The sequence below is a fragment of the Mycosarcoma maydis genome, chromosome 17 (genome assembly GCF_000328475.2).
Source record: "Mycosarcoma maydis chromosome 17, whole genome shotgun sequence".
Taxonomy (NCBI): Eukaryota; Fungi; Basidiomycota; class Ustilaginomycetes; order Ustilaginales; genus Mycosarcoma; species Mycosarcoma maydis.
The window spans coordinates 324,464-348,694 of record NC_026494.1 but is presented as its reverse complement, the minus strand read 5'-3'; the positions used below and the strand labels follow the sequence as shown (position 1 = coordinate 348,694).

Below are 24,231 nucleotides of genomic sequence, written 5' to 3'. Positions count from 1 at the left end.
CCGTGTGTCCTTGTGCCATTGCTCGATTCTTCACCTACTGTACGTTCGCCGTTACGGAAACTATCCACCCCACCAACGGGCGTCAAATTGATTGTTCGGACCTCTTCCATTTCACCTGGAGTGTATCACAAATTGTTGGCAAATCACGAGCTGGCCACCAAGCTGGACTCTTTTCACTTGAATGAGGCGGAAGTTGCAAGACTCAAGCTTCAATATGAAGTTGACTCGTCGTATGTGGCTATTCGGGTGCAAATCCTATCAGTCAAGAGTGTAGACAGCCTCGTTCGCGTGGGTTTAAATTTACCTCGATATTGATGCTCTGTAAGCCTCAAGCTTTCATGAGCAACGTCGCATTGCTTGCATTGCTTGTATCACTTGACTGTACCATGCTATGATCAAAGCCTACTTCTCATTCTCAAATGTTGAGTTGAAGCTAAGGTGCTAGGAGGTGGTGCTGTCCGTAGCGAACGATTCGCTGTCATACAGTTTTGTGCTACTGCATCGTTGAGCCGCAGAGGAAGGCACGACAAAGTGAGAAGAAGACGCCGAGTGCGAACATTTGGGAGAGCATGTGACTCTGCTTTCACTCGGTCACAATGCTGCAACTGTCATGTAATTTGGAACGAAACGGCGACTACAATACATGCTTGTGTCAAAAGTGGGTTGGTAGCCAGCGCATCTTGATCGTAATAGCTTCGGACTTAGCCTTTTAACAAATCGATGGTGCTAGGATCGAGCACCGAATACAATCTGTAGACATATTGTTTTCCTGACTTTTCGACCTCAATCCAGGCGATGCTGCCGTCTGTCAACAGGTGTCGATCATGATCCAACAGGCCAGGAAAGAAGCCTTTGAGCAGCTGTGCATCCACCAGAGCATATCCTACGTTGGATGTCTGCGCGAAAACCATTCGCAAGCCCATCCTTGCCCAAGTCGACTTATTCGCCATCAGCCTCTGGCCCGAGAGACGAACAAGCGACAATCTCTCCGCCAGATTCGGCATAGCTGCGTAGCGTACTTCCGAAACAGCTCTGTTGATGGCACCATCGAATTTCCTGGTACCTTGCAAGCGAGGTTTGAGGTATCCCGAACGTCTGGGAAGACGGAAGCTGGAAACAATCTTCTGGAGAGTGGTATACGCCTCTACAGGAGGTTTCCACATGCTGTTGGCCACGACGGTACCGTGTCCGTCCTGAGCATATGGACCCAGAGCTTCAACATCTTCCAACATTTTTTTGGTGAGCGGAGACATTCCTGTCTTTGCATCTGCAGGTGTATGTAGCCCTTGTCTGTGATCGTTCAGCCTCGCAGCCGTTGAATCTTGCCGATTTTCGTCCGGCGTGTGCGGATTAAAGAGCATGGTCGATGGATACCAGCGATTCGCAATCCAGCGGTCTCGAGTATCGAAAAAGTCGCGATCGGTTACGATTTTACGTGCCTCCTTGATTGCGATACGTTCAGCCAGCGTTAAAGGTAGCTCGTCTTGAGCTTTATGCACCTGATTCAGCCAAATTGCTCCTTGTTCCTCAGGATGCGGCAGAGGAGCCTGATCAGCTTGACTAGAGTCCCCGTGTTCGGTCTGAGTCTGAGTCTGACCAAGTCCAAACGAGCCTCGTGTCTCTACGTCTACAGTCGACGCTCTGCTCGGTGGTGGCGCTAATCTAGGGCCATCCATGATGCTATGAGATTCTTGAGTCTGTGGCAAACCATGAGATGGTGACGGAAAGGAATGCGTGTGGATAAGGCGAGTCAAACTATCCTCTTGTTGCGCATTTCCCGCTGCAGAGGGAGACCAAGGATGCCAGGGCTGCTCATGATCATTCTGTCCGAAGAAGGTAGCGAAGTCATCCGGCTGAAAGTGGTTCCACTCTGACAGACCACCTGCGGCAAAGGGGTCGAACTGGTCCGCGTGCTGAGGCGACAAAAATCCAAAATGGTCAGCACCTTGCTCGCCGATCGTCGACTGACTGCGAGAGCGCGAGCCTGAACCTGAGCCTGAGCCTGAACCTGAACCTGAGCCTTGGGTGATTGAACCATATGCACTTGATCCTGGTGTGCTCAACATTGGAAGGCTGAGTACGTGGCAGGCAGTCATCGCCAGAACCAGTATACTGGTCGAGATTGTAGCACAGCGACGCATCATGACGATAGTTTGACGGCCGCTAAAGGAAGTCGTAGATGTTTTTGCCAACCCCTCTTGAGCTTTGTGCTCTATTTATGCATTGATGAGCCTTTCCTATGTGTCAAAGATGCTAGCTCGGCTCAAGGAAGTCATCAAAATACTGTATTTTTGATACAACAGCCGTGTACACTCATGTATCCATCGGGGATGGGCTGGTACGAAGGATCTGCTGGTGATCTTGCAAAGCCACTATTGCGGATTCGAGCTCGACGCATCTAATTCTCACGCCGTATGAAAATCCACATGAGAGACGACGACCTGTCCCACCACGCATTACAGGAGATACAGTATCAAGTTTCAGAACATTCACGATTACACGCAGAACAATCTATGCTAGGCTCAAAATGACGACGAGTTCGAAGCCGCTTAGACGCCATCATGTCATTTCGACAATAGAGCCTATAGTGAAGTTCTGTGCTACACCACATCGGATCAAGAAGCTTCTTGATGCACCCAATGGGAGCGACCGAGCTAGTCGCGGTTGTACAGGACAACCTCCTTCATCTGAAGAAAGGTCTCGAACGGCAATCTCGTCGTTCAACAAAACCCAAGCCGGACGTCTTGCAGACCGAATGCCGGGGTCCAGCCGAAAGGTTGTCAAAAGTCAGACGGTGCCCACTCCGAAAGGAAGCGTAAGGCGAGATGGCGTGATTCTCAGGCATCATCATAACGATGATATCCAACCAGCTTCCAAAACGAATTTTGCTTCGTGATTCGCACGAAAAAAAAAAAAAGAAAAACTTTGAGATTTTGGTGGTCCTTGTTTTGTGCTTGTGGTTTGCGTCCGAAATCCGAACATGGAAACGGAAACGGAAATGGAATCACGAATCGTGCATTTTGTGACAGTCACGAGTTGGCTGACGCTTTGAACGCCATCCACACTTGGAACAGAGTCACCCGTACCTGTTCGAACCCGCTTGCTTGTTGAGTAGGCGCAGGATGTCGGATAGATATCATGGATCAGCATACCGAAGTCGTGGCGGACCCTATCGCGACGACCGTCGCTATGCGCCATCAAGACATCCTCGAGATGAGCACGACTACGCTGATAGTCGGCCGCCGTACGACGCGCGCGGTTCGTACACTTCTTCGTACTACCCAGAGCCACGCGCATACTCGGAACGACCGCACGCACGCAGAATGCACAAAGCAATTCCACCACCCCGTCCCTGGGACTACAGTCGTCGACCGCCGCCGCGAAACGAGCAGGAGAGGGCCGAATTGGAGAGAGAACGAGAGGCGTGGGAGGCCAAGGAGGAGGAAAGGTATCAGCAGCGCATGGAGGAGAGGCAGCGCGAGAGGCAGAGGGAGTGGGATCGAAGTGGATATTCCGCATACGGCGCTTCAGGGAGAGACAGAGACGCCGAGGCGTACGATAGAGATCGAGCAAGACACGCTCCTCTTGGACCATCTCGGGGAGCAAGATCCAGAAGTCCGGGGTTGGATCCTCGGTACGAGCAGAGAGGCTCCTGGGGAAGAACTTCAATAGGCTCTTCAGAAGGCAGAGAGCGTGACGCAGTAGGTGCACAAGCGGACCGTCCAGATGCATCTGGCGCGTATTCTGCTCGACAGTCTTCTCCGCCACCAACGTCATCATCCTCAGTAGCAGCACCCGCAGCGCCTGCCGCAGGCTCAACAGCACCAGATTCATCAGCATGGGACCATGCGCAAGTGTCTTCCACCACTGCTGCTACTGCATCATGGAATGCCGACGCACCAGACAGCGCAAGCGCCTCCCGCTACAGACCCGCCTCGCCACACGCCACGCCACGCGGACCAGCACGTGACAACTCTGGCTTTATCTCAACGCCACCCACAGGCCCTAGAGCGTCTCGAGGAGTTGCATCATCGCACGCGTCATCCGCGTACCGCGGCCGCGAAGGTTCTGGTTCAGTCGGCGTCTACAGTGCTGGCTCGGATCGAGAGCGCGAAGCGAGCAGCTACATGAGCGCTTCCAACGGTCGCTACCGCGGGGTACGTGATGGGGCGCCACCGATGGGCGCGTACCGTGGTGGGCATCCGTCGTTCGGTCGTGGACGTCGAGATACGATCGCGTATGATTCGCATTACTCTGCTGGAGCGGAAGACGACCTTGGTTATCGTAGCGGCTATGGACAAGCACATGCAGGATCGTCTCCACACGAAAACTCGCCTTACTCTCCATCTACTTGTACTGCGCAACACCATCATCTTGCTGCACCACGCTTATCGCGTACTTCGTCGTCGCAGACTCCGACCACTCCGGCATCAGCGATACCCACAGGAGCGTCTGTATCCACCTTGCCTTCGCCATCGACGCTCGCTCCTGCACCGACCACCACACCCCACTTTTGCTCGGCTTACACGCTCACCCCGGATCTCGACGCTGAATTGCTCGCGCTCGAAAACCAACGTACCTCGTTCGTCTCGAATTACCTGTTCGGTTCAAAGCGCTCCTCGTTGCGTACTGTCAGGCGTGATCTTCGTGACGCAGAACTCGACTACTCGACAGCAGCCGCTCGACGAAGCGCCGCGGAACGAGCGTTGGAAATCGCAAAGGAAACCGCAGATGCATACAGTCTCGAAGAAAACCGTAAGGACGAATTACAACGCTTAATCGCTCAACAGCTTCAACAGCAGCACTTGTCCCAGCAGCCCGCTCAACTTGTCTAACTTGCATGGAATCGCTCATCACCAGCCAGCACTCGTAACTCGAATTCAAGTCCTACTTTGGCTTGATCACGTTCCGCCCCTTTGTTCCCAGACCCTCGTGCTTGCGCACACGCGTGTACACACTTTAGGCTTGGCTGTATAGATGCATTTCAGTTCCGTGAGTTTGCAATCGAACCCACAGTACTCTCTCAGCCAGACACACTGAGAAGACCTATCATTTATCTTATCATTCGTGATTGAAAAATGAGCGAGACCAGAATACGGAACACGACCTATCAGTCGTAACTGTGACTCTCGATCCCTTTGTCCGTAAGAGAACAATCGGAGAGCATCCGTACTCACTCGATCGCACAGAAACACTACAGGGTATAAGTGTACCACCAACATCCTCCATCCTCCCCCCTCCCTCCCGCCTCGCTTCGCAGCCCACTCAAGCTTTGACATGCGTGACGCCGTCCGGTGCACCCTTGAGCGTCCCAACATCCTTATCAAAGTTTTTCGTGAGCAGAAGATGATGGTGGTGCTTAGCAACATCCCACCTCGGAGCTGGAGCCTTGACAGCGTAGCTCTTTGTTTCTCCACTACCTCGGACCTTCTCGACTCGGATATCGAACTCCAACTCGGCCGTCGCAGGTTGATACTCTACAGAGCACCAATTTCGTGCGCCAATGATGTACTTATCCTTCTGTTTGTTACCCTCCAAATCCGTCTCGAAGAGCGGGACCATGGTTTCCTTAGTTCCGCAGTAGAAAAGCGAACGATGCTTTTTGCTAGCCAGCTTGTTGAGCATCGAGATGACAGCGGGTGGAGGTGGCGTGTTGACGATGGCCGAGGTGATGACGGCAAGCGAGTATTTTGGGTCGAGACTGGGATCATGCTGGTGGTAGCCATAGAACACGCCGACACCAGCGGCATGCACGTCACCGCTAATGTACGAAACGCGGAGGTGCTTCTCGAGCGCCAGCTCCTGAACGCGCTCGACGAGCCAGTTGCGCTCATGTTTGTGCGGTCCCGCACACCAGTGGTCGCCCAGATCGTCGAGCAGCTCGACTTGGCCGTTAAAGTTGTTGGTGAAGCCGGGAGAAAGACCCTTGGCGAGCATGATGAGCGGGTTCATAGAGCTCGAGAGCGTGCGTTCCAAAAACACCATTCGCGGATAGGCGAGTGGCACACCGAGCAAAAGGATTAGATGCTCGACACCAGGTGGCAGTTTGCGAACAGCATCAAACAGACGCTGGTAGGTGACCTTGCTGCAGATTTGGTCAAGCTTGCGCTCAGAACGGCAGTCGGCCAACAGGATCCACTGTTTGGGTCCAAGGTAAGAGAGCAGACTGTGGTTCTTGAAGGGGATGTAGACACCGTCGCCACCAATGAGCATGCTCTTGTTGGGGTGCGACGTCTCGCTGACACCGTCCACCTCGTCGTTGACAAACAGCTGGAAGAGGAGAAAGTAAAAGTAACCACGAGCTCCGACGTGGTTGAAGACGGGTGCACGCATAAGGTCGTCAGGGTAGGTACCGAAGCCGTCGATGAGGTCGTGGTCGTCGAGCATGTTGATCATGGGGATTTGTGCGATGGTCTTAGCAAAGGATCCACCGCCGAACCACTCGCAGTAGTGGTTGAACATGTAGCGATCGATGCAGGTGCGAATCTCGTCGGTGAGAGGCATAGCCATGCGTTTCTTTGCATCGCTCTGGTTGTTCCACTCCTGCATCTCGGGCTCCCGCACGAGCGTATCGCAGTAGATCTGGTCGCCACCACCGATGACGGCGTGGTATGGCTTAGTAGCATGCGCCTTGAGCAAATCGTCCCAGAGAGGGTTGGGGCCGTTGAACTCAGCCTGGTCGACACCAGAGCTGAAACCATTGCAGCTGTGACCAGCCCATCGGAAGTTGTCCGTCTTGGAGGGAACGAAGAAGGTGTGGCCAGTCATGCCCTTGATGGCTTCGGACTGCGAATTGGGGTGCGGTTCGCCGTCAATCGAGTAGTGAACCGCCAACTCGCTATCGGCCAAGGGAACCTCAATTTTGAAGCGCCAAAAGGTAAAAGAGCCCTCCTGACCTTGGTATTGGTGGAGCTTGATGGCCTCAGAGTGGTTGTGAGAGTCGGCTTCGGAGACGGCGGTGGTACCATCGGCAGCCGCCGAGACACCGGAAGCATTCTCCCATCGATACTGAAGGGTGGGGGTGAGATTGTAGTCACTGGTGGCATCTTCGGTGACAATCATGGCGTAGGCATGGTAAATACCTGTGCCAAGATCGACGTTATCGTATCGGAGCATAGGCCCCGCTTTGACGTTGAGCGTCGTCATCTTTTCGAACGAGTTGGTGATTCCGATGGACCTGGCGGCGAGAGCGAGAGAAGAAGCAGGGGGCAATTGAATTTCTAAGAAAGGCTTCAGATATGCTTTCTGTTTTGGAGAGATCGGATGGTTCTCTGCTTTGATGGTAGTAGTAGTGGTAAGTGAGATATGGCGAAGCGAGAGGGACGAGAAGAAGACAAGACGAACCGAGCGGATGTTCCGAAGAGGAGCTTTAGCTGGTGCAACGAGTTAACCCACCGTGATCACGGATATCAATCATGAATGTTTCGAGAGGCAAACAGGTGTAGAGCCTTGATGCACGACCGGAATTCAGGATCCATAACTAGTCACGAATCATGAATGTGCGATTCACAAAGCGTAAAGTGGAGGAAAGAATCACTTGTTCGCTTGTCCAGCCATTCGTAATTCTTGATTGTCGGACTCTGGAACAGTCAGTCGCAAGTACTGAATGGGTTGCTTGCTCGCTTATTGGCCTGCTTTCGGCGTCGCCGATCGCGCTCAGAGTGAGTGACAGGCCTGATGCTGCCGGTTGACGTTCCGATGCGTTTTGGTTCACGGTTCACGTTTCGCGTGGTTCACGGTTGGTTGGATGGAATGAGTGTTTGTGCCTGGTCCAAACCATGACAAATCAGGCGCGCTGGATTCGAAATAATCTTGTCTGCACACAGCTAGCCTGCCTGCCTTACCTGCCTGCCTCCATATTTCAACTTGGCTGGCTCGCCTAACCGTGAACGCTTCGAAAGCAGCAACACGCAACTTCACGCTTCGATCGCTACAGTCACGAGTGTGAGTCCGGTAATTTTTTTTGGCTGCATCCGTGAGTCAAATGATCAGCGAATCGTGAAATAGGCGCCATGTTGATACGATTCTTGGCAGGGTTCCTCGTGCCTCCGCATCGATTTTGTTTGGCTTGATTCGTGTCGTGAGTGTCCTTCTCCATCGACCGATTCACGATTCTCAGGGACCGTTTCCGTCATTTAACAAATCATGAATCATGCTCGTTGATTTCTGTCACACACTCGTGACTCTGACAGCCAAGCTGAATCGAAAAGGGATGCGTACATGGCGTCGCCTTTCCGCTTCCGCTCAGTTGCGCCCCACCTTGTGTCTTAGCGGTCCTTACAACCTAATTCAGCTGCGATGCTCACCATTCCGAACTGAACCCTGCGTCGGCTCTCGTGTCGAGGTGATAGATGCCATCTACCACATGGACCCCACCCTGCTAGACGCACATTGAACATCGTAGAAGTGATAACATTCAACAGATATAGGCAATGCTGGCGTAATCATAATTAGAAACCTAAGGATGAGGAGCAGCACGAAGCAAAAGGATACGACTGATACAGTGTGAACAAGAAGAAGATAGACGGACGCAAACGGCGAGCAGAAAAAATAAGCAATTAACAAAGGTGAAAGTTTTAGGCGAGCGAAAGGAAAAGGGGGGGTGGAGAGGGCCATCAACGACCCGGATATCAAGAGGTTTGACGGCGACAATAGAAGACACCGAGGCCGACGATGATTGTCGAGTGCCTTTCGAGAATTGCACGTCAGTGTTTTGGTATTTTGTGATGGTAGAACAAGCTCAAGTCGTTCGACTCGCCATCAAAGCAAAGTTGTGCGATCGCTTCATAGTTACATCGCTTAGCTCCATCCAAGCCATCATCCTCCTTCAACTCAGCACCGCCCATGGCTGGTCTGCATTGGCGTCGGAGCCAAACCCTGCATTAGTCACGCTGCCAAAGTGGTCCAGATCCCACCAATCGTCGCTGGAGCCCGCAGTGATGCCTTGCGAACCAGGTCCGAGCTCAACCTGGTTGATCGCTGTTTCTTCTTGAGCCTTCAACGTGCTCTGGCCGCCGACCGTGTTAATCGCCTTGGGCGCCTCTGTCCCCGCAACTGCCGGAGCCATGGTCAGGCCCATGCGATCGAGGCTCATCCTGTGAACAAACGGGCTCTTGTCGAGATCAATCTCGTCGCAGCTACTCATTTCCGCCGGACTCGTGCTCGACGGTCCGGCAGAGCCAAAATCCAGCCCGCTCGCTCCCAGCGCTGCTGGCATCTTACCGCGCATCGAGTTCGATGTCGAGTTGGAAATCGTCGATGCGTTCGAGCTGCCCCCAGGGAGTCGCGCGCTTGCCACCAGCTCTGGAGTCTCGACCGGTGGCTCGCTTTCCTGCGTCGAGGCATTCAGCGCGCTCGATCCGAATACGCCGCTCAGGTCGACATCCGTGTCGTTGAACGCGTCTGGTCCGGCGGCCGAAGCCTCGATAAAGTCGAACAGGTCGATGTCCAAGCCCGTGTCCGCGTCCGCCGATGGCAGCGAATCCAGTGCGCCTTCCATAAAGCTCGGTACAGCAGCGCCACCGCTCGACTCGTCCGGCATGAGTCCCTTTGAAGGAACATTGAGGCCGTTGATGGGAAGTCCGGACAACATCGAATCTTGGCCTAACATCGACATGAGCGATTGCAAAGCCTTCGGGTCCGAGCCGTTTGACGCAGATGGCCCGCTCGCTTGGGCTCCCACCGACGCGTTGGCGCCTCCAGGTACATTGCTGACCTTGCCGGTAGCGAGCAACTCGTGCCACGTCGACTCGACAAGACCTGCCGGATCGCGGCCCGCCAGCTCTTGGTCTTTCTTGCGCCTCTCTTCCGCCTCTTGCTCTGCCTTGACGTTGGCCATGTCCACCTTGGCAGCAGCGCCAGAGGCATCGCCAGCAGACCCTTCCTCGCGACGTTTGCGTTCGGCCTCGGCCAATTCTCGTTTGACCTCAGCCATGATGTCGGCGCTCGTCTTGAACTTCTTGTCAGGTTCAGCGGCAGACGACGTCGGCGTGCCTGCAGCACCTCCTTTGCCCTTCTTGGCTGTCGCCTTGCTGCCCTTGCCTGTCTTTTCGATCTTCTTGCTGCCTTTGCCCGCCGGAGTCGAGCCTGCTGGGGTGGGCGTGTCTTCCGGCTGAGCGGGCGACGGAGCCACTCTAGGCGACTCGTTGGCGCCAGACGAAGGGCTCATCGCTTTGCCAGGTCCAGTAACATTCTTTGCGCGTTTATTGGGCGGCAGCTTGAGGTTCTCGGGTCGCAGTCCGCGCTTGATGCCGTGCATGGCTGCAACAGCATCGAATGTGCCATCAGCATTCACACCAGCTCCAGCCTCGGCGCCTTGTGCTGGCAACGTGGCTACCTCAGCGGCTGCTGCTGCCGTCGGAGCAGCAGGAAGAGGAGCAGAGGAACCAGCTTGCATTGCGTTTGCCGCTGTTCCCTGGTTGACGTTCTGCGAAGCTGAATTATTGCTGCCCGTCGCGGAGGGTGCGGCGCCGTTCTGTTGGGCAGCGCGCGACTGCTCACCGAGCGAAGTCACGATGCGCTGCGCCAATTCTGGGTTGCTGGAACGAACAAAGCTGATGCATCGGCTCATCTGCATCTTGAGCTTGTCCAGGTCGGCCAGGCGCAGGATGCACTGCTTCTTGGGCAGCAAGTCGAACTGGTCCTTGTACATGAATGCCATAATCTTGAGACGCTTCGCTGGCTCCAGATTGCCATTCATTGCGTAAAAGGCAGGTAGCAGTGCTGTCACGGTCGCTTGAATCGGCGCTAGCTTCTGCACCTGGTCGAGAATCTGGTCCCTCTCGTCGTCGGCAATGTTCTGGATGATGGGCAATCTGGGTCTCTGAGTAGCCAATTCCTGGTCGATCTTCTGCATCGCTGCACGCGCTTGCTCCAGCTGTTCAGGGCTTACTGCGATGAAGCGAGCCTGCGACATGTTGGAAGGGCGTCCAGCGATCTGACCCTGTTGGCCCTGCTGACCTGGTTGACCGGGCTGACCCTGCGGCGCGCCAGAAGCACTCGTTGCAGAAATGGCCTGTGCGCTCATCTGTTGCGGCTGTGCTGACGAACTCGGCATCTGCGACGACTGAGCTTGCGACTGTTGCGGCTGACCTTGCTGCTGAATCTGAGCGTTGGAGCCCATCTGAGCCTGGTTTTGTATTTGTTGCGCATTATTCGGCTGACCCGGCATACCGCTACCAAAGCGGGCAGGCTGCGTCTGTGACGGCTGAGCACCCGACGTTTGTGGCAGCATTGATCGCTGTTGGTTTGGCCAGACCATCTGCTGCGCCTGCTGCATGGATCCCTGTTGTGCTTGTGGTAGCTGCTGTTGCTGAGGCTGTTGCGCCTGCCCTGGCTGCTGCATAGTATTCTGCCCTGAACCAGCCTGATTGCCCTGATATGCCTGACTCATCTGTCGCTGCTGATTTTGCAGCTGCTCCTGTCGCCACGCATTGAGCTGCTGGGTAAGGTAGACCTTGTTGAACTGTTCCTGAGACATGCCTGCTTTGGCGAGGTTTTCGGCGCTGAGAATGGGTGGTGGAGTTGGGTTGAAGCCGGCAAGAGAGGGTTGCTGAGGTGCACCCGCCGCGTTCTGCGTCTGCATCTGAGCTTGCTGCTGCTGCTGCTGCTGTTGTTGTTGTTGTTGTTGTGATTGATTTGAGGCCATCACTGAAGTCTGTTGCCCCGGCACCTGAGTAGGCTGCTGATTGAGCTGTTGCGACTGCATCTGTGGCGTCGATGGAGGTCGGAAAGATGGCGCCCCCGGGTTGTTTTGTGCGGCGCCTTGTGCCTGACTGAGACCGACACTTGCCATAGACATCTGGTATTGATGCTGCATGGCTCGCTGCCACGTTTCTTCGAACGGAGCAAGGTAGTTGCGGTACTCGGTGGCCAGCGCCTGCCCAAGCGCTTGTGTTTGAGGCGAGCCAAGTGGCGCAAGCTCCAAAGACATGGCGATGGCTGGCCAAGCTCCCTTCTGGTGTGCTCCTTCGCTACCGCCATGCGCTTGTACGATCTGATAGAAGCGGTACAAATCCAGCTCCCGACCGCCTACTTTTGGCAGCGAGGTGATCGGGGTGCCGCGCTTCTTCATAAGATCAACGAGAGCCTTCATGAACTGCTCTGGACGCAGCGACGGCACACCTTGCAAGCCAGTCATGCTGGGCTGTCCAGCGACATTTATGGCGCCCATCTGTGGAGAAGGACGCACCTGAGGCGTCTGCTGTTGCGGTGGCGCTTGCTGGCCGCTTTGAGCTTGTGGTACGGATTGGTTGAGCATGGGACTGGAAAATTGACCCTGTGGGGGCCGAGCAGATCCAGGCTTGTTCGGTGGACGGACAACCGGCGAAGCCTGAATATTGCTACCCATCATGCTAAGACCTTGCTGCTGCTGCTGCTGTTGTTGTTGTTGTTGCTGCTGCTGCGGCTGCGATGACGTCTGTGACGCTTGGTTTGGCTGTTGAGGCGGCGGCTGTTGCTGATTCTGACCAGGTGTTTGCTGACCCTGTTGCATCAAGGCGGCAAACTGTTGGGCATTCTGAACATTGAGCCGCTGAAGCAGCGCAGACTGCAGACGTTTAGCCTCTGCATGCTGTTGCTGGACAACTTGGCGTTCCTCGGTGCTGAGATCTGAATTGAGCTTGCTTTCGATATCCGTGACACGCTGGTGCAAAAGGCGCAGAAAGTTGAGTGGGTTTTGCTGGTTGCTAGTGCCCGGGGTCGGGTCTGGTCGCCCGACAGGTGGTCTTTGCTGTGCCGGCTGCGCAGGTGTCTGACCCAAGATCTGCTGCGACTGTTGCGCGTTCTGAGGCATACCCTGGATTTGTTGGGGCGTCGGAGCGCGTGCCATCTGTACTTGGCCCTGCATCACCTGAGGAGAGGATTGGATCTGATTGGACACTTGCGTTTGTTGCTGTTGCTGTTGCTGTTGCTGTTGCTGCTGAGATGGAGCGGCAGGTTGCAAAAAACCCTGTGAACCCATGGTAGGCGTCGATTGACCTGGACGGACTTGCTGCAGACCTGCCATCATCTGAGCTTGTGTTGGCATCTGAGGCGCCCTTTGCATAGCGTTGGCAAAGTTTGGGCCGTTGGACATGTTCAAGTTCATGTTGGGCTGAGCAGGCTGCAGAGGCCTTGCGACAGTGTTCTGGGTCTGCGCCGCCTGCTGCTGTGCTTGCATGGCTTGTTGGCGTGTGATTAATTGTCGCAACTAGTGTTGTGCGAAAAGGAAAGATCGGGGAGAAGAGAACGTCAGCAGACGTGTTGCGGGGCGTACGGATCCACCGAAGCGCAATCACTTACCTGAATCATTTGTTCCTGGGTGAGGTTACCCTTCTTGGCTTGTTCGATGGCATGCGATAGCTGTGCAAACGTCGGCGTGGGCGCTCCAAGGCCAGTCATCTGAGGAGGAGCTCCAAGGTTGTTGGTCTGTTGAGGCTGCTGCTGAATATGGGCAGGCTGGGATCCCAAAGGTTGCTGGTGAGGCATTTGACCCTGCATTTGGGCGTGTTGCTGCGGCTGCATCTGCTGCTGGGTTGCCTGAGGCTGAACCATGGGCTGTGGACGCATCATCTGCATGAGCGGATTCTGATTGTTGGACATGATGCCGTTGGCAAGTTGGGACTGCTGCTGGGCCATCAAGGTCTGAAGTTGCTGCTGGTTGAAGCCGGCAGGCAAGCCGAGCTGAGGCATCATGGCGTTGCGTTGCTGCATCTGCGGCTGGGGTTGTGTGCCAGGTGGCGGCTGTGATTGCTGCTGCTGCTGCTGCTGTGGCATCTGCTGTGGCATCTGCACGGGTTGCTGCATCTGACTCTGTTGGCGGAGCATGTTGAGCTGCTGTGGAGTGAGGTTATTGAAATTGAAGAAAGCACCATTGTGCGACTGGTCGAAGCCCGACATGGTTGCGATATAGCAGCGCGATGGTCAAATACGCGGCCGACAAGTCGGAGTGGGATCCTCACTCGAGGGGAGACGATGCCTGAGCGCGGCGGAAGCGTGCTCTACCCAGGGATTGTAGGGCTTGCGAGGCAATGCACGTGTCTGCCGGTGTGCTCTGGCAAGAGAAGCTAGTGGCACAAGTTGATTGGGATGAGGGAGACAGAGGATGAGGCAAAAAGGGGAAGCGGATTTGCAAGGATGGGGCCAAAGACGGGTCAAAGACGAGTCAAAGCTCGGAAAGCGCGCGGTGCAGAGCGGTGTTGAGACGGATAAGACAGTGAAGGCCTATCATTCACGATGCAGCGGTGGCAAGATCACTTGTTGTGGAAGGGTGACTAACGACGAAATGGGGTTGAATCTAGGAAAGAGATTCGTGACACGAGAGGAGCGGCGAGGAGCCAAAGTGTCTGTGCGTGATAGGTGGTAACGAGGTTGATGCGCGAGGAAGTTCAAGGGGCAAAATCGAGGTACGGCGAGGATAGTTCGCGTGTGTGCGTAGACGACCTAGGATGGCACGCGGAGGTGTAGGCTGCAATTGGAAGCGAAAGCCAAGATGCAAGAAGGCGATGGGCCAGCAGATGGGTATAAGATGTAAGACAAAAAATAAAAAAAGGGAATCTGGCGGGGCGCTGTGCGGGACGCTGTGCGCAAGTGACTGTCACAAGGAGCTGCTTTTTGAGCGGTTGACAGCCGAACAGAGCCAGCGCGGATGTACGAGCGGAAACAATGAACAAGCTTGAAAGGCTGTATGGAAGGAGCCAATCCAGTCACTTGAAGCTTGATGGTACAAAAACAGGCAGGAATGTAACCGGAACGACGGGGTCAGGAGCGTGGCTGCGAGTGCACCGAAAGAGGAGCGCAACGGAGAGAGAAGCTCGCGTCGAGAGGCGAAGGTCGACGGCGGCAGCGGCAGCGGCAGCGGTAGCGGCCAAGAATGATGATGGTGAAAGTGTCGAGGATGATGAGGATGGTGATGGTGATGGCGACGAACGGCAACGGAAATGAAGTAGGCAGAGGCGAGGGCAAATCGTGATTGCGGGCGAGCCAGAGGCGCGAATCGAGAATCACGAACCACAAATCATGAATGTAAGCCAACGGGCGAGACAGGCTGCGAGCAAACAGCGTCACACAGGGAGACAGCCTAGCCGGCGCAAGGAGCAACCACGAACGGGTCTGTGGAACAAGGCACAGCAGTTACGCCAGTCACACAGACACAGGTAGCTACAGGCAGGCACATGGCGAGAGGCAGTCGTGAGTCTCAGTCACAAAGCAGCTCAGATGCAGGCAGGCGGCGGCGGGCGGCCTGGCGGATTTGGCAGAGAGAGAGCAGGCTGCAGCTCAAAACTGTATCTGTGCTGTATGTGTGTTGAGACGCAGGCAGAAAGACTGACTGACTGACTAACTGACTGACTGACAGGCAGCCAGGGGGAAGAGCCACGCAAGCAACGCAGGCCAAGCCAAGAGAAATGGGAGTTGTCTCTTGGAAATTTTGCAGAAACTAGGTTACCGACCGAAACTCTCACAAAGAAAAAGAAAAAATCCACGATTTTGGGGCGGCGCAGCAGTAGACCACAGTCAGGAGTCGAGTAAGTTAGCTGAAAAACCTTGTTCGCGAACCCATGCAGGAATCCAATTAGATAGGCGTTGCACAGCGGCCAGAAGCCAAGCGTGTCGCAGCGCCAGAGACTTCAGAGACTCGCGTTGGTAGTTGCTGCCGCGTGCTATTTGGGTCGGATCTTGATGACATTTCTGAATCGTGATTCGTGTTTCGTGTTTCGTGCTTCGTGCTTCGTGCTTCGTTGGGCTTTTCCCTTTTTTTCAATTTTATTACAACTGACTGGGCTGCGTTAGAGTAACGGACGAACTGTAAGTGTCCATCGCGAATGGAGTGTAGACAACTTTCGGTTGAGTCGGCTCCATGGACCACAAACTTGGTTCGATAATGACTTACAGCGAATCATGAGTTTCCGACTGGAACGCTTGCTATCCGGCCTTGTCAATCGTCAATTGGCAATTGGGTGATCCGGCTCTTTCTGCCCAAGTGACATGCCTCTGCTGGAACACCAAAACGGCACGAGCCAGACTGAGTTAGGCGGATACTGGTGTCCGGTTCAAGCGAAGCTGCGGAAAGCCATTTGCGCTGCGGCTCTGATGGTTGTTTGTCCGCAATGCATAAAGTGTAGCAGAGTTGCAAGACATCTCGATCGCAGCAAGCATGGCGGTAGTAGTACTTTTCGCATGGGCACCGAGTTGGAGGGAGCTGCAAGCAGCAAATGTGCATGCACATGTTGCAGGGTCCCGCGTCTTGATTCCTAAACACGAGATCACCGGCCTTGATGCTTCCAGCGTGCAGTCATGGGTTGGCTTGCATCCTGCAAAGCATGCTGTGATTCTCCATGAAAATGGAATTCGTGATTCGTGGTTGTGATTGCCTTCCGTGGTGACGCATAGGCTTGGTAGGCTCCAGCGGTCTTGGTTTTCCTGCCTTGCCTCGCATGTCGCGATTCACAGAGTGTTTGCTTGGTGGCGCACTGACACTCACAATTCTTGATGAAACAGCTCGTGGCTGCCAGCCCTGACGTCCCGACCTGTGGGTCGGAAAAATCACGGAATCGTGATAATCGTGAATTAGAGCGTGTCGCTTTTTACACAAAACGCCCCGCTTTTCAACGAAGCAAATAAGCTGCGGTGCAAGCCTCCAAGCACTCACGACTATTGAGCAATGATGAAGCAGCTGCTCTGCCATCATGGCAGACCTCGTCAAAGATGCGCGCGCAGTACTGTATACTACAGTACAGCTAGCACTCGAAACGAAACGCCATGCATGACCAGCTTCAAGCGTCACCTCCATCTCAGCCCACAGCTTGGCAGTCGCAGTAGCATCACCGAGTCGCGCTCCAGATCTCGGACGAGACCCACAGACTCGCTGATTTGGTGCGCACTAACTATCTAGAATCAGCACCAGCAACTGTCCCGAGTAACAGGGAGAGAGCTGAGACCCGAAACCTATTTAGGCTCGCTCGTGCTAAGCGAGTCTCACCATTTTCCTCTCTCTTCTCGTGTCTCTCGTGTCACCACCATTCACGATTTCCATCCGATTTTCTAGAATCAACCCGTATTCGCGACTCAAGATTCAAGATTCACTCACGACTGATTCACGATAATATTCACGATTCACGATTCGAGCCAACAACTCTTATACTGTCTGTCACGTGTCAAGCTTCGCTGCCATTCGTGATTGCAGGAACTGGTCCATCAAACTCACGCACGACTCGTGACTGCAAAAATTGTGGTGATTCGTGATTCTTTCGTGTTTATTCTTTTACTCGCTTTTCCTGTTGTACTTTTGGCCTTTTTTGGTCTCTGCAATACGATTCTAAAATGCATATTCGACTAAGTTATACTCGAGACGACTGTGACTAGTGCCTCCTGTCTTGAATGCGAACATGGCAATCTGATAGAGAACTTGCTCAAGCACTCTCTCGTTCACGATTAAGCTATGTATGACAACTCGAGAATCACTTTCCACGTTAACTTATGGTATCTAATTCGCTTTTCTCCACACGCTCCTCTTCGCCTAATGTGTGACCCCACAGTCACAGAGTCGTAAGTCGACAGCTATGAAAGTCACATTGCACTGCTCAGTAACCGCAATGCAGCGTGCAGGCGAATCGCATGCTTCTCGCATTTCGTCTGACTCTAGCGTGGCTGCGCGTTCGGCAGTCTTACTACACGAAAGCTGCGTCACAAAATTAAGGCGTCTTGCTGCTCGTGGATCACGGCTCGTTCTTGGTTCTGTGCAATCACTGAGTGGGCTTTGCTGTCCCACACCTCTCACCATCTCTGTCTCGCATTCATCTTAGCGCCTTCTTTTCCACTATTCTGCACAGCAATGAAGTCAGAGCAAGCTCTGAGCTCCAATTCATCCGAATCGCAGGACTAGACCATCCACCTCACGCTGCATTACATTTCCAGCCTAACTTCGTCGAGACCCACCGAAGAGACGCCTACTTAAAAACCATACCGGCACCTCACCTCCCCCTCTCACCACCACCATCAAAGCTTCGTTCGCATCCGCATCTGTCATTCCTCTGCTACTGATTTGATCAGAATGTCGGTCAGTCCTTTGTCTATGTACAAGAGTTGCCCACCCGGCCTCACATCCCTAAACGGCACAGCTTGCAACGCAGCCACCTGCAACTCCACCTTTGTCTCTCCCGAAGCTCGAATTCCCAAACCCTCCTCCGACAAGCAGTGTCGTTCGTGCGATGCCGGATTTGGAGGCATCAACTGCAATGTCTGTCAGTCGGCTGGCGCGTGTCAAGCGCGCAAGTCTTCGCTCGGCCTCAACACGCCCAATTCTCTCTTTGGTAACAACGAAACGCTCGTCTGTCACAAGCAACCCTCAGCAGCTCGCACCACCTACATTGATTGCAATGTCAGGCAAGCCACCGTCAATGGCGTCTATCCGGGCGAGATGCGCATGACGCTCTCCAAGACCTTCAAGTCCGACTCTTCCTCCCAAACTGGCCTCGCTGCCTGGCCCGAGCAAAGCAACACCGCACTCTCTCAGGTCTGGCTGGACGGCGTCGAGCAATTCTACTGTCAGGCTGCTGGCTGCTCCGCTCGCAACTCGTCTTCTACCCTCAGCCCGCAAGCTGACGCTGCGCTTGGAAGCACCCTCTGGACGTGCACCTCGCTCCAGTGCTACTGCATCCCCGGCACCACCATGTGCGGCAACGGTCAGCTCGACCTATCACCAGTAATCAACAACCTGAACGGTACACTGACCATGCCTTGCGATTACGTTGACCCTAACAATATCACCGCCACCTCGCACTGTGCCTTTCGAGGAGAGCTCCTCAACAACTTTCTCGGCCAGCAAGGTTTACCTCTCGAAAATTGTCAATTTGGGTCGTGCATCACTCAGTCGGACCTTGACAACTTTTACGCCAACGGGTCCGGCCAAGGTCATGGCGAGGATTCGGGCTCATCGCTTAGCGACGCTGTTATTGCAGGTCTCGTGATCCTCGGCGTAGCTATTGCTGCCATGCTTGGCCTACTACTATTCGGCTTCTGGCAGCAACGCAAGGCCAGGCGGCTTCCCAAAGGCACTGGCCAAGGACCTCTTGGCCTTCAGTGGCAGCACCTCAACTATACTGTCCCCGTCAGCACTGGTCTCCTTAGACCACATCACAAGAAGCATGATGGTCGTCTCGCACAGGTCGTCTCCTTGCCTGGCATGGAAGATGGAGTTCCCCGATCCGACTCGCCTTCTTTGGACAGCAGGCATGCACTCGCGGTCGTGCAGAACAGCTCTGGACACATTCAGCCTGGTTGCATGGTGGCTGTCCTTGGCCCGTCTGGTGCCGGTAAGACGAGTCTGGTCGAAATTTTGGCTGGACGGCATAAGGTTGGACGCGTCTCGGGTACCATCCGATCTATTGAGCCATCTCTCGAGCCTGATGCACAAGCCTCCTCGTCGCGACGCTCCATCGGGTTCGTCGATCAGGAAGATGCTCTGCATGCATTTTCGACGGTCCGCGAAGCATTGCAGATGGCTGCAGAACTTTCGTTGCCCGACAATATTCTGCGCACCGAGAAACGCGACATCGTCAACCATGTGATTCACCAGCTGGGTCTCGAGCGGGTTGCCAACAAGCGCATCGGCGATGCCAGTCGACGCGGCTTGTCCGGAGGTGAGAGGCGCAGGGTGTCGATCGGCTGTGCGCTCGTATCGCGTCCGCGTCTGCTGATTGCGGATGAGCCCCTATCGGGTCTAGACGCCATCTCGGCAGCTCGCGTCATCTCCGCTTTTCGTGAGCTTGCTCAAGGCTCGCAAGTTGGAAGCACAACGGTCATTGTGACGGTGCACCAGCCTTCCTCGGAGATTTTCCATAGCTTTGACAAGATCATGCTCATGTCCCAGGGGGTTGTCATCTTCCATGGATCGCCTGCTGAGTCCCTGTCGTGGTGCGAGAAGCAAGGCGAAAAGTGTCCTGCTGGCCACAATGTTGCTGATCACTTGCTAAAGATCGCCTCGGGCCCGGATGCCTCAAGCCGGACCAGTGCGATCGGCGAGAAGGACCTGCGCGAGAAGGGAAGCAATCCGTCAGCTGATACATCGGTTGGTCAAGAGGCAGCTATGACTCTTTCGTCTGACGAAGGCAGCGCCGTTGCTGCAGGCGACCCATGGCAAAAAGCCGTCAGTGGCCGGTCGATGACCTCGTTTATGACGCAGATTGCTACGCTTAGTCGACGCAACTTTATCACTGCTCGACGCGATCCTGGCGGCGCCTTGGCTCACATTGTCGGCGCGGTTGTCATCGGTCTGATCGTAGGTGGGTGCTTCTACCAAGTCAAGCTCACCATCGCCGGATTTCAGAATCGCGTAGGATCCATGTACTTTCTGTTCATTCTCCTCTCCTTTTCAGCGCTCTCATCCGCCACGGCGTTCAGCAAAGCGCGTCCGCTTATGATGCGCGAACGAGCCAACAGACTGTACGGTCCCCTGTCGTGGCTCGTCAGCTATGTCGTCTACGACGCGCTACTTCTCCGCGTCGTACCTGCTGTCCTTCTCAGCATCATCATGTACTGGATGGTGGGCATGAAGCCGCAAGCCAATTACTTTTTCGAATTCATGCTTATCGCGGTTCTCTTCCACCTCTGCATGGCCCTTTACAACATGCTGCTTGCCGCGCTCATCGACGATCTTTCCGTTTCCATCCTCTTCGCCGGCGTCTTTATCCTTTTCAACATTGGATTCGGAGGATTTCTGCTCAACCTCAGCAACCTTTCAGGCGTGTTTCAGTGGTTGCAGTGGATTTGTCCGATGAAGTACGCGTTGGAGGCGGTGGCAAGTCACGAGCTCCAAGGTTTGCAGCTGATCGATTCAGTCGGAGGCGTGAGCATTACTGCCTCTGTTTCGGTGTTTTCGGGCAACCTGTTTGCGTTTAAGGAGGATGCATTTTATAGGGATCTGCTTGTGTTGGCACTTGGCTTTGTGCTGGGCTTCTTCGTGCTGCTTGCTGGAGCGGTGACTTGGAGGATGCGGGAACGACGTTGATCTGCGCCGTCCTTACCTCTCAGATGTACTTGGTAGTGGCATTCATATACACTCTTTTCGCTTAAGTGATGGTACCGATTAGAATCTGATCATGTCGTGTAATTGCTACTTTGTGACCGATTTACAAGACGGGATCTTGGATAGGTTTGTTGCCCTCGGAACCGGGACCGCCTCGAGTGTCGAACTCTGTAAAGGCGAACACGTGTCAGAATGGTAGTTTGTGTTAGTATGACTTTCGCGCGAGTTGGGTTCGAAATCGGTGAGAGAAGCATATGCAGTCTCACCCTTGGGATCCTTGCTAGCAACAGTCTCACGATCGGCAACACCGGGGATCTGTGGCTGACCCTGGTCGGCACGTTTGGCGTTCTCTTGTTGACGCTCGGCGTCGTTTTGGAACTGAGTCGAGGCAGCGGGGTCTTGGAAGGTCTTTTCCATTTTGCTGATATGCGCAAGTTTGGTGTGGGAGACTATTGGTAGTGATGGTGGTAGTTGAAAGACGAGTTCGTCGAAGCGCTGCAGGACTGGGTTATATACTGGTACATGATTCACTGCTAGACCAAGATCTGCCTCACATTCCACACCAGCTGTCACTCAGGCGAGCTCGCAAGTGTTCTGACATCAGGCAGCGTCGACCACGGACGTCCATTTCCTGTCTTCTAAAACCATGCCTGATCTCTGTGGCAAGACGACGCAGTGCACTTTGACGTCAGGCAGATCCACAACCTGTGACACCGCAATGCAGCGCACACCCACAACTCAGCCAGGACCCATCTGCAAACCACTCACGACTGCGGGCGAAGCTCACAATATGCCTGTCAGTCATCATTAGCCGACTTCAGCCCAGAGCAACACGGCGGCACACGGCAGGCGCTAACTGATGTGACATCGGACGAGCGAATCGACATGCATGCACAGCTGATTCATCGCCGCTTTGGCCGAGACTGTGATTCATCCCGAAACTCTGACTCGTGACTCACGACTCGGATCACGAATTTTCAGCGTCCACTAATGATGTTTGGATGTAACATTCAATCGAATCGGGCACGTGGAGAACGGACGGCGCATGGATGGTTACACAGTATGACATAATCAACCTTCAGACAAATTCCACGTTCCGGAATCAGACAGATTCGACGTGCTTTTGAAATTTTACTTTTTTCTCCTCGACCAGCTCTTTTTTCTTTATGGGTGTGGAGAACGCCTTGGTCTCTGTCGAGGTTGATTCTTGTTGTCTTCGCCTTCCACACATCAGAAACCATCACGCTTGCTAGTGGCCACTGTGTTGAACAAGACATCATCATGGCGGCAACACCGAAATCGACGAAAAAGAACGCAACTGCCAACGGCAGCAGCAGCAGTACTCCTGCTGCGTCTCCAGTATCAACGCCAAATCGCATGACCAGAGCACAGGCTCGCGCCACCGGCACCAAGATCAAGACTCCCTCACCTTTGAAGAAGGGAAACAGCATTTCGACTCCAAAAGCTTCCGCCAAAAAAGCTGCGCCTGCGCCTGCTACTTCCGTCCAGGCTGAAGAGAAAGAGACCACTTCGCCATCCGATTCTCCCTCCAAATCAAGGACTCCAAAGAAAACTTCCACACCGAGCAAGGCCAGTCCCACATCGTCCAAGAAGAGCTCTTCGTCAGCGAAGCGCGAAGCTGATTCTCCCACCAAGCTACCCGCTAGCCATGCAAAGCTGACGCGAAAACCCACTTCGGCTTTGGCTACTGCTCAACCTATTGTCGCAGAATATTCCGAGGAGGAAGCAGAGGAGGATGTAGCAGAGGACGAAGAAGACGACGACGAGTCGGATCTAGAAGAGGGACAGGATGTGTCTGAGAAGGGCATGCAGCGACTGATGGCTGCGCTTGGCGATGACGGGCTCGATGAGGTAGACATGGCTGCGCTAGATGAGCTCGCTGGCGAAGAGGAAGAGGATGACGATGACGATGACGATGAAGACGACGAAGACGAGGAGAACAAAAACGATAGCGATGAGGCGTTGGAACACGACGACGACGACGACGACAACGAGGAAAGTGATTCTGAGGAGCTTGCAGCAGAGCAGGAGGATGAAATTCCTCGCGTTGTCCCCAATGCCAACGGAGACACTCTGGCCGCGTCGATCGCACGAAGCGGTCTTGTCCCCGTCGAAGCATCTGACGACGACGAGGAAGACGACGAGGAAGACGAGGAAAACGAGCAAGAAGATGAGGATGAAGAACCCATCGCGTACGAAGACCTTCCCGACGACGTTGAACTCTCTGAGCAAGCCAAAGCATCACGCGTTCAACGCATCAAGATCAACAACGAGTCTGCTCTGCGTCGCATCTACGAAGACATCCGACTCGACTCTCCTTCGTCGTCGTCCAAGCTTGCGTGGATCGAAACTATGCGCATCACCTACCCGATCTCGGTCTCATCCCAAGTTACTGACGCGGAAAATGACCTGGAGCGTGAACTTGCCTTCTACAAGCAAGCGCTGCACGCCGCTGTGGAAGGCAAGAAACTCATTCAAGCCTCTGGAACGCCTTTTACGCGTCCGGCCGACTACTTTGCTGAAATGGTCAAGACTGACGAGCACATGGAACGCATCCGTCAGAAGCTGCTCGATGAATCGGCTGCGATCAAGGCAAGTGAAGCCGCCAAGAAGCAACGCGAGCTCAAGAAGTTTGGCAAGAAAGTGCAGGTGGAAAAGCTTCAGGAACGAATCCGAAACAAGAAGGAGCTCAACGCACGTATCCAGGGACTCAAACGCAAACACGGTGACATCGAGGGCGAAGATGGTGGTGCGGATGAATTCGATGTTCGTTTGCAAGAAGCGATTGGTGGTGGCGATGCAGAGAGGTCTGCTAAGAAGCCAGCTCTCGGTAAGGCAGGTCGAGCCGCATCCGGCAAATCCAAGATGCCCAGGTCCGCGCGTGATGCAAAGTACGGGTTTGGTGGCAAGAAAAAGTATTCCAAGAGCAACACCGCCGAGTCCACCAACGACTTTACAGTCGGTCCCGAGAGAGGCGCAAGGGGTAGCAAGGTCAAAGTCCCCAGTGGCAAGGCAGGCTTCCGGCCCAAGCAGAAGAGTGGCGCTGCCAAAAGGCCCGGTAAGGCCCGACGTGCAGGAGCCAAGTAAAACAGCTTCCATTACGCTCCCGCTCACATTTCATCCTTTTCAGCGACCCTGCTCTTTTCCGTTGACGTTCTAGCAAAGCCGTCAGTTCATGTAATCAGACCACGCACACCCTTACACCCTCG

At 54.3% G+C, this 24,231-nt stretch overlaps 7 protein-coding genes across 7 annotated transcripts; 3 read left to right on the top strand and 4 right to left on the bottom strand.

Annotated features, from left to right (window-relative positions):
* Positions 1–701: 701 nt before the first annotated feature.
* On the bottom strand, positions 702–2,141 carry UMAG_04815 (uncharacterized protein; the record flags this gene model as incomplete). Its single annotated transcript, XM_011393373.1, has 1 exon — positions 702–2,141. The coding sequence occupies one exon, from the start codon at positions 2,139–2,141 to the stop codon at positions 702–704; it is 1,440 nt and encodes a 479-aa protein (XP_011391675.1).
* Positions 2,142–3,122: 981 nt separating this feature from the next.
* Positions 3,123–4,835, top strand: UMAG_10693 (uncharacterized protein; the record flags this gene model as incomplete). Its single annotated transcript, XM_011393443.1, has 1 exon — positions 3,123–4,835. One exon carries the CDS (start codon positions 3,123–3,125, stop codon positions 4,833–4,835), a length of 1,713 nt encoding a protein of 570 aa, XP_011391745.1.
* A 430-nt stretch (positions 4,836–5,265) lies between these two features.
* UMAG_04813 (uncharacterized protein) lies at positions 5,266–7,146 on the bottom strand (the record flags this gene model as incomplete). The annotated part of the gene is made up of 1 exon (XM_011393372.1): positions 5,266–7,146. One exon carries the CDS (start codon positions 7,144–7,146, stop codon positions 5,266–5,268), a length of 1,881 nt encoding a protein of 626 aa, XP_011391674.1.
* A 1,681-nt stretch (positions 7,147–8,827) lies between these two features.
* Positions 8,828–13,878, bottom strand: UMAG_04812 (uncharacterized protein; the record flags this gene model as incomplete). The annotated part of the gene is made up of 2 exons (XM_011393371.1): positions 8,828–13,189; positions 13,282–13,878. The coding sequence occupies 2 exons, from the start codon at positions 13,876–13,878 to the stop codon at positions 8,828–8,830; spliced, it is 4,959 nt and encodes a 1,652-aa protein (XP_011391673.1).
* A 4,150-nt stretch (positions 13,879–18,028) lies between these two features.
* Positions 18,029–20,983, top strand: UMAG_04811 (uncharacterized protein; the record flags this gene model as incomplete). Its single annotated transcript, XM_011393370.1, has 1 exon — positions 18,029–20,983. One exon carries the CDS (start codon positions 18,029–18,031, stop codon positions 20,981–20,983), a length of 2,955 nt encoding a protein of 984 aa, XP_011391672.1.
* Positions 20,984–21,104: 121 nt separating this feature from the next.
* UMAG_10692 (uncharacterized protein) lies at positions 21,105–21,418 on the bottom strand (the record flags this gene model as incomplete). Its single annotated transcript, XM_011393442.1, has 2 exons — positions 21,105–21,169; positions 21,268–21,418. The coding sequence occupies 2 exons, from the start codon at positions 21,416–21,418 to the stop codon at positions 21,105–21,107; spliced, it is 216 nt and encodes a 71-aa protein (XP_011391744.1).
* Positions 21,419–22,282: 864 nt separating this feature from the next.
* Positions 22,283–24,109, top strand: UMAG_04809 (uncharacterized protein; the record flags this gene model as incomplete). The annotated part of the gene is made up of 1 exon (XM_011393369.1): positions 22,283–24,109. The coding sequence occupies one exon, from the start codon at positions 22,283–22,285 to the stop codon at positions 24,107–24,109; it is 1,827 nt and encodes a 608-aa protein (XP_011391671.1).
* Positions 24,110–24,231: the final 122 nt, after the last annotated feature.